This window comes from Heptranchias perlo, chromosome 44 (assembly GCF_035084215.1).
Source record: "Heptranchias perlo isolate sHepPer1 chromosome 44, sHepPer1.hap1, whole genome shotgun sequence".
Classification (NCBI taxonomy): Eukaryota; Metazoa; Chordata; class Chondrichthyes; order Hexanchiformes; family Hexanchidae; genus Heptranchias; species Heptranchias perlo.
The window spans coordinates 333,389-347,747 of record NC_090368.1 but is presented as its reverse complement, the minus strand read 5'-3'; the positions used below and the strand labels follow the sequence as shown (position 1 = coordinate 347,747).

The window sequence follows — 14,359 nt, the reverse complement described above, 5'->3', positions numbered from 1 at the left end:
GCGGGATGAATCCAGAGATCCCCACGGCGGGATGAATCCAGGGATCCCCACGGCGGGATGAATCCAGGGATCCCCACGGCGGGATGAATCCAGGGATCCCCACGGCGGGATGAATCCAGGGATCCCCACGGCGGGATGAATCCAGGGATCCCCACGGCGGGATGAATCCAGGGATCCCCACGGCGGGATTAATCCAGTGATCCCCACGGCGGGATTAATCCAGTGATCCCCACAGTGAGATTAATCCAGTGATCCCCACAGTGAGATTAATCCAGTGATCCCCACAGTGAGATTAATCTAGTGATCCCCACAGTGAGATTAATCTAGTGATCCCCACAGTGAGATTAATCTAGTGATCCCCACAGTGAGATTAATCTAGGGATCCCAGTGAGATTAATCCAGAGATCCCCACAGTGAGATTAATCCAGAGCTCCCCACAGTGAGATTAATCCAGAGATCCCCACAGTGAGATTAATCTAGGGATCCCAGTGAGATTAATCCAGTGATCCCCACAGTGAGATTAATCCAGTGATCCCCACAGTGAGATTAATCTAGTGATCCCCACAGTGAGATTAATCTAGTGATCCCCACAGTGAGATTAATCTAGGGATCCCAGTGAGATTAATCCAGAGATCCCCACAGTGAGATTAATCCAGAGATCCCCACAGTGAGATTAATCCAGAGATCCCCAGAGTGAGATTAATCCAGAGATCCCCAGAGTGAGATTAATCCAGGGATCACACAGTGAGATTAATCCAGGGATCCTTACAGCTCAGTATCGGTCAGCAGCTCCATTCATTCTGCACCTTGTTTGTAAATCTCTGCACTCCTATTTTTTAACAAAACCTCACCTGCACCTGGTGCTTCCCTACAAACCGATAACCAGTTTCTCAGTCCCAACAGGCCCTCGTCACAGTTACAGCAGGTCATTGAGAAGTGATCAGCATTCCTGCCCGATCCAGACACGGGGAGCAGAGGATGTTTAAATGCCATCTCCTGCTTCACTCTGGTCACTCTGTGCTGGTGGAGCAAGTCCGCATGCAGGTGAATCCTTGACACTGTTCCATGAATGGCTGCAGGCTGTGGATCACTAAATCAGCAGTCACACTGCCCACTGACTGCCTGGGGTCCCCCTGCCCTTCTGGAACATGTAGAAATGAAACCAGGTCCAAACACTTGGCTCAACACCATAGTGTCCTCTAACAGGGACTGAGAGACACCGGTCAGTGTACAGATATCCCTCTAACAGGGACTGAGAGACACTGGTCAGTGTACAAATACCCCTCTAACAGGGACTGAGAGACACTGGTCAGTGTACAAATACCCCTCTAACAGTGACTGAGAGACACTGGTCAGTGTACAAATACCCCTCTAACAGGGACTGAGAGACACCGGTCAGTGTACAGATATCCCTCTAACAGGGACTGAGACACACCGGTCAGTGTACAGATATCCCTCTAACAGGGACTGAGAGACACTGGTCAGTGTACAAATACCCCTCTAACAGGGACTGAGAGACACTGGTCAGTGTACAAATACCCCTCTAACAGGGACTGAGAGACACCGGTCAGTGTACAAATACCCCTCTAACAGGGACTGAGAGACACTGGTCAGTGTACAAATACCCCTCTAACAGGGACTGAGAGACACCGGTCAGTGTACAAATACCCCTCTAACAGGGACTGAGAGACACCGGTCAGTGTACAGATACCCCTCTAACAGGGACTGAGAGACACCGGTCAGTGTACAGATACCCCTCTAACAGGGACTGAGAGACACCGGTCAGTGTACAGATACCCCTCTAACAGGGACTGAGAGACACCGGTCAGTGTACAAATACCCCTCTAACATGGACTGAGAGACACTGGTCAGTGTACAGATACCCCTCTAACAGGGACTGAGAGACACCGGTCAGTGTACAAATACCCCTCTAACAGGGACGGAGAGACACTGGTCATTGTACAGATACCCCTCTAACAGAGAGACTGAGTTACAGAGAGTCTCTGGGTATCTGTTATTCTATATATAAACCACCTGAACCCCTCAATTAGATTCCAGCCTGTAACTCACTCCCGGGTATCTGTTATTCTATATATAAACCCCCCGAACCCCTCGATTAGATTCCAGCCTGTAACTCACTCCCGGGTATCTGTTATTCTATATATAAACCCCCCCGAACCCCTCGATTAGATTCCAGCCTGTAACTCACTCCCGGGTATCTGTTATTCTATATATAAACCCCCCAAACCCCTCGATTAGATTCCAGCCTGTAACTCACTCCTGAATGTCTATTATTCACGTGTCCCACATCACCAGAATGGATTTACTTCAGCCGGGCAATCCGTGTGACTCCAGTCAGGATACTGGCACATTGCCTACAACAGTGACTACACTCCAAAAATACTTCACAGACTGTAAAGCACTTTGGGCTGTCCTGTGATTATTAAATGTCCTATATAAATGCTCATTCTTTCTATATTAACAGGACCTCTGAGCTCGAACTCCTGACCTCACTATATTCTTTAAAAGTTGACAATTAGAATGAATGAACTCTTGAGGATATCATTAAAAATATTAGTTTTTGCTTTGGAAATCTAAGCTTAAAAATAATCAAAATATAGATTGAACACTGATCCCGTGAGTTCCCCGCTCCGTCTAGGTCAAATTCAGCGACTTTATCTCTGAGCAGATCCAAGCTAACTCTTCAGAATGCTGTCGTTCACCGGGGCTGTGCCTGACCCACTGATTCTTCCTTGGTTTAATTCCTGTGTTTACCTCCTTCAGGTTGATGGGCAGTGTCGCAGAATGGTGTTGGAAAAACTCTCTGCTGCTTTGACTGACTGGGTGGTGCGGGATGAGGTGCACTGTTGTCTCATTACCTTCCAATATTGCACTCGTCCCGGCCTCCTGGTCTGGCTGGATTGCACCACAGGTGTAGGCTCAGATGTTGCCCATTGGAGGTTTAGGGGTACCTTTCATTCTAAGGTTGGGAGAGCTGTAATTTGCATTGCATTTTTCCTTAAAGGCATTGCACTCATCCCGGCCAGAGTCTGAGAGGGTTACACATCTCAGGGCCACATCCCTTTAACTGCCTGATTCCAATCTCCACATCGAGCCTCTGTCCCTGCAGAGGATCACAACCGACCTGATCCTGACCAGGATCCGGGACACACAGACTGGGCTAACTAGTGTCCCCAGCTGGCCTGGTCTGCGGGGTCCCCCCGGCCTGTGGGTGAGTGCTGATGGTTTAGTCCTGGTGAGCAGATATGCGAGAGGAGTCTGGGCATAACAGTTATGTGAGGCCAGGAGTTCCTTCATTGGCTGATTTAACCTTTAACGATTCTGTAGTTCAGAAGAAAATGTCCATTTCACGGACTCCCATGGTTTGGGTCTGAGTCTGTGGTTCAGGAAGGGAACAGATTGAATACCTGATACTCAGACATTTCCATTCAGCACCTGAACTACATAGGCAATAAATGTAAAAGTGTGTTGTTCACCAACTCCAAGGCTGACTGTGAGTATGAAGCCACTCAGTGCATTGCATGTGGGCACAGGAAGAGCAGTAACAGTACTGACAGGCTGCCCCCACCTGGAAAATCCCAGGAAAGGTACAAAACAGAGGCTCAACCTGTCTGGCAGAGAAGGCTGCTCACCCCCAGAAGCTGATACTGCGGATTAGGCCTGTCCCTCAGGCAGGGGGAGACCTGTGAACTGGGAACCCTAAAGTGAGGGAGGGATAGGAAGGAAACATTTGTTACTGGAATGGGAATCATGCAGGTGAGAAAATTCCAACTCACTGGTGTAAAAACAATCAGCTCCCGCCCCCTCGCAGTAACTCCTCGTAACCCCCGCCCCCTCGCAGTAACTCCTCGTAACCCCCGCCCCCTCGCAGTAACTCCTCGTAACCCCCGCCCCCTCGCAGTAACTCCTCGTAACCCCCGCCCCCTCGCAGTAACTCCTCGTAACCCCCGCCCCCTCGCAGTAACTCCTCGTAACCCCCGCCCCCTCGCAGTAACTCCTCGTAACCCCCGCCCCCTCGCAGTAACTCCTCGTAACCCCCGCCCCCTCGCAGTAACTCCTCGTAACCCCCGCCCCCTCGCAGTAACTCCTCGTAACCCCCGCCCCCTCGCAGTAACTCCTCGTAACCCTCGCCCCAACTCCTCGTAACCCCCGCCCCCTCGCAGTAACTCCTCGTAACCCCCGCCCCCTCGCAGTAACTCCTCGTAACCCCCGCCCCCTCGCAGTAACTCCTCGTAACCCCCGCCCCCTCGCAGTAACTCCTCGTAACCCCCGCCCCCTCGCAGTAACTCCTCGTAACCCCCGCCCCCTCGCAGTAACTCCTCGTAACCCCCGCCCCCTCGCAGTAACTCCTCGTAACCCCCGCCCCCTCGCAGTAACTCCTCGTAACCCCCGCCCCCTCGCAGTAACTCCTCGTATTCCCTGACCCCTCGCAGTAATCCCCGACCCACGGCCCATTTACTGTGGAGCAAAAATGACATTCACATTCCCAGCCTGGTTTATTATTTTCTTTTCTATTTTTTTATTTTTTTTTGGAGGTTTTTAAAAATTCATTCTTGTTGCAATTGGGCAGAATCTGCTGCGTCCGAATTCACTGGACCTGGAAACGATTTACAACAGCCCCTGGTGTGTGGAGCTCTCGGATTTTCAGGGTCCTCACAGGCCAAGTTGCAGCAGCTTCCGAAATGGTTCAAAGTCGTCGGGAATTGTGTCTGTGAGACAAGGGGGGGAAACAAGATGAGCTGAACACCCAAACACCTGTCTCCGTCGGCAGCACTTGAAGTTAATATTTTGCAAGCAGGCAGGTTATTGGCCGTAACTGTACTCACCGTTACACCTGTACCGCAGGTTAGACCAAATGATGTTCTCTTGGGAGAAGCAGAAGACCCCGAGACGACCCCCACGCATTGTCGTATCGATCGTGACGCCTGTGTCAGCCACAAGATTCGGGCCTTCGTACAGCTTAACTCTAAAAGGGGAGGGACGAAGGAACTTCAATTATCAGAAATATTTCTCTCTGTACCTACAGTGTATCTGAGCACCTTACTGAGAGATACAGTGCAGAGTTAGAGACAGAGAGACATGGGAATGTTGCAGTTGGAGAGTCTCTATAAAATCTGGTGTAGTCAGCCACTTGGGCAGACTAACAGAGCTGGAAACACACAGCAGGTGAGCCAGCCTCTAAGATAGGTTATGGCCTTTCAACCTAGCTCCCCTCCTCCTGGACACAGGCAGACCCGCCCCACATGACAATCACCCTCTGCTGTTAATGTTCCCAATGTTCAGATCAGAGTGCTGCAGAAGGATAAGATAGTGTTCCTAAAGCTTCTGTGGAGCTACATTGGAACAGTGAAGGAGACGAAAGGTCAGAGCAGGAATGGGAATGTTACAGGGATGAGCCACAGTGGGGGACACTATCACACACAGACAGAGCAAAGATGTTTAGCCCTGCAGATATGGGAAATTACATTCCAGAGACACATACACTGAGCGAGAGAGAGACCCGTCCACAATCACAGCCAAGGCTTTTGTATATAACTGGTCCACACAGGCAGCATAGGAAACAGCAGGAACTCTGAGTGCTGGTAACGGCCTGTGCTAAAGAAGCAGCTGATTCCAGAGTTTATAGTGAAATCCAGGAATCAGAAGAGTAAAGTGACTGGAGCAGGGAGTTGGGGTTTGAGCTCAGGAGAACTCATACTGGTGATGGAACAGACCAGCTGGTAATTCTCTGCGCACAGGACTTCTTTCCTGTCTGGTAAGCGTCAGAACTAACTCTGTACGGCATGTCTCTCTCTGTCTCACTCTGCACCGTCTCTCTCACTCTGCACCCTCTCTCTCTCTCTCACTCTGCACCGTCTCTCTCTCTCTCCAACCCTGCACCGTCTCTCTCTCTCTCACTCTGCACCGTCTCTCTCTCTCTCCAACCCTGCACCGTCTCTCTCTCTCTCACTCTGCACCGTCTCTCTCTCTCTCTCTCTCTCACTCTGCACCGTCTCTCTCTCTCTCCAACCCTGCACCGTCTCTCTCTCTCTCACTCTGCACCGTCTCTCTCTCTCTCTCTCTCACTCTGCACCGTCTCTCTCTCTCTCTAACCCTGCACCGTGTCTCTCTCTCTCTCTCACTCTGCACCGTCTCTCTCTCTCTCTCACTCTGCACCGTCTCTCTCTCTCTCTCTCACTCTGCACCGTCGCTCCCTCTCTCTCTCACTCTGCACCGTCTCTCTCTCTCTCTCTCACTCTGCACCGTCTCTCTCTCTCTCTCACTCTGCACCGTCTCTCTCTCTCTCTCACTCTGCACCGTCTCTCTCTCTCTCACTCTGCACCCTCTCTCTCTCTCTCTCACTCTGCACCGTCTCTCTCTCTCTCTCTCTCTCTCACTCTGCACCGTCTCTCTCTCCCTCTAACCCTGCACCGTCTCTCTCTCTCTCACTCTGCACCGTCTCTCTCTCTCTCTCACTCTGCACCGTCTCTCTCTCTCTCTCGAACCCTGCACCGTGTCTCTCTCTCTCACTCTGCACCGTGTCTCTCTCTCATTCTGCACCGTGTCTCTCTCTCTCACATCTGCACCGTGTCTCTCTCTCTCTCTCACTCTGCACCGTGTCTCTCTCTCTCTCTCACTCTGCACCGTGTCTCTCTCTCTCTCTCACTCTGCACCGTGTCTCTCTCTCTCACTCTGCACCGTGTCTCTCTCTCTCTCTCACTCTGCACCGTGTCTCTCTCTCTCTCTCACTCTGCACCGTGTCTCTCTCTCTCTCTCACTCTGCACCGTGTCTCTCCCTCTCTCTCACTCTGCACCGTGTCTCTCTCTCTCTCTCTCTCTCTCACTCTGCACCGTGTCTCTCTCTCTCTCTCACTCTGCACCGTGTCTCTCTCTCTCTCTCTCTCACTCTGCACCGTGTCTCTCTCTCTCTCTCACTCTGCACCGTGTCTCTCTCTCTCTGCACCGTGTCTCTCTCACTCTGCACCGTGTCTCTCTCACTCTGCACCGTGTCTCTCTCTCACTCTGCACCGTGTCTCTCTCTCACTCTGCACCGTGTCTCTCTCTCACACTCTGCACCGTGTCTCTCTCTCACTCTGCACCGTCTCTCTCTCACTCTGCACCGTCTCTCTCTCACTCTGCACCGTCTCTCTCTCACTCTGCACCGTCTCTCTCTCACTCTGCACCGTCTCTCTCTCACTCTGCACCGTCTCTCTCTCACTCTGCACCGTCTCTCTCTCACTCTGCACCGTCTCTCTCTCACTCTGCACCGTCTCTCTCTCACTCTGCACCGTCTCTCTCTCACTCTGCACCGTGTCTCTCTCACTCTGCACCGTCTCTCTCTCACTCTGCACCGTCTCTCTCTCACTCTGCACCGTGTCTCTCTCACTCTGCACCGTGTCTCTCTCACTCTGCACCGTGTCTCTCTCACTCTGCACCGTGTCTCTCTCACTCTGCACCGTGTCTCTCTCACTCTGCACCGTGTCTCTCCCACTCTGCACCGTCTCTCTCTCACTCTGCACCGTCTCTCTCTCACTCTGCACCGTCTCTCTCTCTCTCACTCTGCACCGTCTCTCTCTCTCTCACTCTGCACCGTCTCTCTCTCTCTCACTCTGCACCGTCTCTCTCTCTCTCACTCTGCACCGTCTCTCTCTCTCTCACTCTGCACCGTCTCTCTCTCTCTCACTCTGCACCGTCTCTCTCTCTCTCACTCTGCACCGTCTCTCTCTCTCTCACTCTGCACCGTCTCTCTCTCTCTCTAACCCTGCACCGTCTCTCTCTCTCTCTCGAACCCTGCACCGTGTCTCTCTCTCTCACTCTGCACCGTCTCTCTCTCATTCTGCACCGTGTCTCTCTCTCTCTCTCACTCTGCACCGTGTCTCTCTCTCTCTCTCACTCTGCACCGTGTCTCTCTCTCTCTCACTCTGCACCGTGTCTCTCTCTCTCTCTCACTCTGCACCGTGTCTCTCTCTCTCTCACTCTGCACCGTGTCTCTCCCTCTCTCTCACTCTGCACCGTGTCTCTCCCTCTCTCTCACTCTGCACCGTGTCTCTCTCTCTCTCTCTCACTCTGCACCGTGTCTCTCTCTCTCTCTGCACCGTGTCTCTCTCACTCTGCACCGTCTCTCTCTCACTCTGCACCGTGTCTCTCTCTCACTCTGCACCGTGTCTCTCTCTCACTCTGCACCGTGTCTCTCTCTCACTCTGCACCGTCTCTCTCTCTCACTCTGCACCGTCTCTCTCTCTCACTCTGCACCGTCTCTCTCTCTCACTCTGCACCGTCTCTCTCTCTCACTCTGCACCGTCTCTCTCTCACTCTGCACCGTCTCTCTCTCACTCTGCACCGTCTCTCTCTCACTCTGCACCGTCTCTCTCTCACTCTGCACCGTCTCTCTCTCACTCTGCACCGTCTCTCTCTCACTCTGCACCGTCTCTCTCTCACTCTGCACCGTCTCTCTCTCACTCTGCACCGTCTCTCTCTCACTCTGCACCGTCTCTCTCTCACTCTGCACCGTGTCTCTCTCACTCTGCACCGTGTCTCTCTCACTCTGCACCGTGTCTCTCTCACTCTGCACCGTGTCTCTCTCACTCTGCACCGTGTCTCTCTCACTCTGCACCGTGTCTCTCTCACTCTGCACCGTGTCTCTCTCACTCTGCACCGTGTCTCTCTCACTCTGCACCGTGTCTCTCTCACTCTGCACCGTCTCTCTCTCACTCTGCACCGTCTCTCTCTCACTCTGCACCGTCTCTCTCTCACTCTGCACCGTCTCTCTCTCACTCTGCACCGTCTCTCTCTCTCTCTCACTCTGCACCGTCTCTCTCTCTCTCTCACTCTGCACCGTCTCTCTCTCTCTCTCTCTCTGCACCGTCTCTCTCTCTCACTCTGCACCGTCTCTCTCTCTCACTCTGCACCGTCTCTCTCTCACTCTGCACCGTCTCTCTCTCTCTCACTCTGCACCTTCTCTCTCTCTCACTCTGCACCGTCTCTCTCTCTCACTCTGCACCGTCTCTCTCTCTCACTCTGCACCATCTCTCTCTCTCTCACTCTGCACCGTGTCTCTCTCTCTCTCTCTCTGCACCGTGTCTCTCTCTCTCTCTCTCTGCACCGTGTCTCTCTCTCTCTCTCTCTGCACCGTGTCTCTCTCTCTCTCTCTCTGCACCGTGTCTCTCTCTCTCTCTCTCTGCACCGTGTCTCTCTCTCTCTCTCTCTGCACCGTGTCTCTCTCTCTCTCTCTCTGCACCGTGTCTCTCTCTCTCTCTCTCTGCACCGTGTCTCTCTCTCTCTCTCTCTGCACCGTGTCTCTCTCTCTCTCTCTCTGCACCGTGTCTCTCTCTCTCTCTCTCTCTGCACCGTGTCTCTCTCTCTCTGCACCGTGTCTCTCTCTCGCTCTCTCTCTGCACCGTGTCTCTCTCTCTCTCTCTCTCTGCACCGTGTCTCTCTCTCTCTCTCTCTCTGCACCGTGTCTCTCTCTCTCTCTCTCTCTGCACCGTGTCTCTCTCTCTCTCTCTCTCTCTGCACCGTGTCTCTCTCTCTCTCTCTCTGCACCGTGTCTCTCTCTCTCTCTCTCTCTGCACCGTGTCTCTCTCTCTCTCTCTCTCTGCACCGTGTCTCTCTCTCTCTCTCTCTCTGCACCGTGTCTCTCTCTCTCTCTCTCTCTCTGCACCGTGTCTCTCTCTCTCTCTCTCTCTCTGCACCGTGTCTCTCTCTCTCTCTCTCTCTCTGCACCGTGTCTCTCTCTCTCTCTCTCTCTCTGCACCGTGTCTCTCTCTCTCTCTCTCTCTGCACCGTGTCTCTCTCTCTCTCTCTCTCTGCACCGTGTCTCTCTCTCTCTCTCTCTGCACCGTGTCTCTCTCTCTCTCTCTGCACCGTGTCTCTCTCTCTCTCTCTCTCTCTGCACCGTGTCTCTCTCTCTCTCTCTCTCTCTCTGCACCGTGTCTCTCTCTCTCTCTCTCTGCACCGTGTCTCTCTCTCTCTCTCTCTCTCTCTGCACCGTGTCTCTCTCTCTCTCTCTCTCTCTGCACCGTGTCTCTCTCTCTCTCTCTCTCTCTCTCTGCACCGTGTCTCTCTCTCTCTCTCTCTAAATCGTGTGAGTCACAGCAGAAAGAAGTCTCTTTTTTTTGAGTCTGCTATTAGGCTCTGATCCCCTGTGATTGGCAGGGACAGAGAGATGAAATGGAATTGCTGAGTGCAGGAGCCTTCCTGATGATGCAGGACCCAGATTCCAAACAGGAACTTCAGTCTGTCAGCCATTGTCTCCAGATTTACATCTGAAAGGGAGAGTGGACTCTGACTGACCTGCCAGGACTCTGTTGCTATGGAAAAGTAATTGTGTTACTGGAAGGGAAGGGATGTCTTTGTGACTGGAGAACGTGTTCAGCATTCAACAGAGCGATGAAACAGAACCCTGATCAACTAACACCCAGGCTGCCTAATATTCAGAGTGATTCCAAGACTCAGGACCATCAGCGAAAATCATCAAATCCTTCAAAATCCCAAATATCCATTTTCAGAGGTTCTTTAATGACCATCATGGAAAATACAAACCTGTCCCAGACATGTGCACCCAGACTCGGCTGTGACTTATACTGGACTGTGCTCGTCGAGGCGGCCCACGAGTCTACCCAGACTGGGCTGTGACTTATACTGGACTGTGTATTCTAGACGTGACCTTACGGCCCTTTAGCTCACCTGATGTAGCCGACTTGTGGCCTGTGCATCAGTTGCCATCGATACGAGGTCTTGTCCTTCCAGCCCACGTCACGGGGGTCTTTCCACAGCAGCCTGACCTGGTCGTCGGTGGTCCCAGTATTCCACAGCGCGTTCCTCAGGTGCTCCCCTGGGCCGCTCTTTGACTTTACAGCCTGATTGGGACACAAAGGGAAGCAAAAGTTAGGATCAGTCCGACAGGCAATTCAGGAACGATGTTTGTCTGAACTCATTAATTAAGACACACCCTTAGATCAGACACTGAGTGCATTCATTTAATGTAAATTGATTCTCGTAGCCTGTGTGGAGGCTCAAACACTGAGCATGTCACTGACCGTTGCGAGCTCTCGCGCGCCGCGGCCCGGTCGGTCTCCCGTACCTTACCAAAGTGGCCAAGCTTAGAATCATAGAAGTTTACAACATGGAAACAGGCCCTTCGGCCCAACATGTCCATGTTGCCCAGTTTATACCACTAAGCTAGTCCCAATTGCCTGCACTTGGCCCATATCCCTCTATACCCATCTTACCCATGTAACTGTCCAAATGCTTTTTAAAAGACAAAATTGTACCCGCCTCTACTACTGCCTCTGGCAGCTCGTTCCAGACACTCACCACCCTTTGAGTGAAAAAATTGCCCCTCTGGACCCTTTTGTATCTCTCCCCTCTCACCTTAAATCTATGCCCCCTCGTTATAGACTCCCCTACCTTTGGGAAAAGATTTTGACTATCTACCTTATCTATGCCCCTCATTATTTTATAGACTTCTATAAGATCACCCCTTAACCTCCTACTCTCCAGGGAAAAAAGTCCCAGTCTATCCAACCTCTCCCTATAAGTCAAACCATCAAGTCCCGGTAGCATCCTAGTAAAGCTTGGTGTTTGAGTGTGGACCGTGAGGCCTGATTCACCTGCTTTGACCCCTGAACTCTGTCTCCCCAGCACAAGGCAGGTCCAATACACTGCAGCTCTGGCACAGACTGTGGGGCAGGGAATTCCTGGAGGGGGGAGGGGGGAGTGCAGTGTTTACGTTCCAAGCAGAAGCAGCCGTATAACAGGAAACAGAGGAGGAGGGAGGGCCCTAGTGGAGCCTCACCTTCTTCCAGGTAAATGTAAGGAGTCGCACAACACCAGGTTATAGTCCAACAGTTTTATTTGAAATCACAAGCTTTCGGAGGCTTTCTCCTTCGTAACTTCTTCCAGGTACACTTGGCAGGTGTCTGTTTGCAGAGGCACCCAGAAGAAGTTGGCAGTAGCCCTTGTAACTGGCCCCCTTCGATCGGAGGACCTGAGAGAGGCAGATAGCGTGGCTCGAGAGGCCCCAAAAAGGTAAGAGGCCCTTTATTTGTTGCTGCTCCACCAGAGATGGTGGGGCCTCGAGCCAGGGGCCAATACCACACAGGCCTGCAGTAGCGGCTGGATTTGAGCCCCTGATTCTGGGCACAGGATGCTACCAAGGACAGGGCTGTGCCTGGGGTTAGACTGGGTTAATGCCTGACTTGGACCCACAAATACAGGCAGGTTCTGGTCAGTTCAGGCAAAGCTCACATGGGATTCCTGAACCCGATGAGCCTGGAGTCAGTAGTATCATTGGTCAGTCTGGTCCTGTTATCAGCCCACAGCCCCCAACAAGGGATCACTAGATAGTGATCAGGAGCAGGAACCATGGCTGACTTTTACAGCTCAGTCCCACACCGGGCATGTAGTTACTGAGTTATCAGATAGTCCACATCACTCACAGCTCAGTCCCACACCGGGCTTGTAATTACTGAGTTAGAGTCATAGAGTCATAGAAGTTTACAACATGGAAACAGGCCCTTCGGCCCAACATGTCCATGTCGCCCAGTTTATACCACTAAGCTAGTCCCAATTGCCTGCACTTGGCCCATATCCCTCTATACCCATCTTACCCATGTAACTATCCAAATGCGTTTTAAAAGACAAAATTGTACCCGCCTCTACTACTGCCTCTGGCAGCTCGTTCCAGACACTCACCACCCTTTGAGTGAAAAAATTGCCCCTCTGGACCTTTTTGTATCTCTCCCCTCTCACCTTAAATCTATGTCCCCTCATTATAGACTCCCCTACCTTTGGGAAAAGATTTTGACTATCTACCTTATCTATGCCCCTCATTATTTTATAGACTTCTATAAGATCACCCCTTAACCTCCTACTCTCCAGGGAAAAAAGTCCCAGTCTGTCTAACCTCTCCCTATAAGTCAAACCATCAAGTCCCGGCAGCATCCTAGTAAATCTTTTCTGCACTCTTTGTAGTTTAATAATATCCTTTCTATAATCAGAGACAGTCCACATCACTCACAGCTCAGTCCCACAGCGGGCTTGTAGTTACTGAGTTATCAGACAGTCCACATCACTCACAGCTCAGGGGTTTGTCTCACCTTGAGCTGCAATCCAGGCTCAGCCACGGCACGGAATGGTGTTGACTGCCAGTATGTTTGCTCCGTCTGTTTCCACATCACCACGTAGAAGCTGGAGCTGTCCTGATAGCCAAAGATAAAGCCGGCGTAGTCGTCGTCAGTCACCGTGTTCACATGGAAAGTGCCTTCAAAGTCCACCCCATTGAACGCAGTGTAACCTGGAACAGGACGACGAGAATCGTGGAATCAACATTCTCTACAAGATCACACCAGCAACACCAGCAACACCCGCACTCAGAGTGTGGGCAGCGCCAGGCAGCAGCTGAGCGAAACAAATTGAAAAAAACACCTGTAAGTTTCCTCGATCTCTACTTCCTTAAAGTAGGAATATCTGTCCTTATCAATATCAGGGGCTAAGAGCGTCCCATCAAACACTCCAAGACCAGGTACAGCACGGGTTAGATACAGAGTGAAGCTCCCTCTACACTGTCCCATCAAACACTCCCAGCGAGTGGGAACAGGCTGGACTTTTAATGTACTTTCCGTGGAGGTTGGTTGGACAGTAAATCCCTGGTGATCCCAGTAAATTGGTCTGCTCTCATCAGTCCCGTTCAGGCTGTTATCGTTCACATCACATTTCACCAACTTACCGACAGCTAATCCAGGGTCACTGTTCATAGTCTGCACAATCTCCATTCCCTGTGACAGAAAAACAAAAAGAGCAGCAGTGAGGGCCACTGAGGGGCAAGTCAGAGACACCCATGGGCAGTGAGGGCCACTGAGGGGCAAGTCAGAGACACCCATGGGCAGTGAGGGCCACTGAGGGGCAAGTCAAGACACTCAGGGATTGTGTGGGACAGTGAGGGGACGGGGGCTGGAGTCCACGGTAAGGGTATGAAGTTTGTGTTAGGGACTGAAGATGATGGCTTTGCTCTTCCCAATGTTTAACTCAAGGCTAGATGTCACACAGGCAGTCCAACATAGAGGGATGGTGGAGAGGTAGAGCTGGGTGTCGACAGCATACATGGGGAACCTGAAACTGTGTCTTCAGACGATGTCAGTCGAGTGAAGGGGCAGTATGTAGACGAGGAAGAGGTGTGGGGACAAGGATGGATCTTTGAAATATACACCTATATTTAAGAAGGAGTGAGATAGATTTCTAGACACAAAAGGCATCAAGGGGTATGGGGAGAGAGCGGGAATATGGTATTGAGATAGAGGATCAGCCATGATCATATTGAATGGCGGAACAGGCTCGAAGGGCCGAATGGCCTATTGCT

At 51.8% G+C, this 14,359-nt stretch overlaps 1 protein-coding gene across 2 annotated transcripts in view; it reads right to left on the bottom strand.

Annotated features, from left to right (window-relative positions):
- Nucleotides 1–4,516: 4,516 nt before the first annotated feature.
- thbs3a (thrombospondin 3a) overlaps nt 4,517–14,359 on the bottom strand; it is a 57,905-nt gene continuing 48,062 nt past the window's right edge. For both annotated transcript variants that reach the window (XM_067975810.1, XM_067975811.1), the window contains 5 exons: nt 13,730–13,778; nt 13,101–13,297; nt 10,687–10,859; nt 4,848–4,987; nt 4,517–4,730 (listed from right to left, as the gene is read on the bottom strand). In XM_067975810.1, coding sequence (XP_067831911.1) covers nt 4,675–4,730; nt 4,848–4,987; nt 10,687–10,859; nt 13,101–13,297; nt 13,730–13,778 — 615 coding nt within the window. In that variant the 3' untranslated portion in view covers nt 4,517–4,674. The remainder of the gene's footprint in view (nt 4,731–4,847; nt 4,988–10,686; nt 10,860–13,100; nt 13,298–13,729; nt 13,779–14,359) is intronic.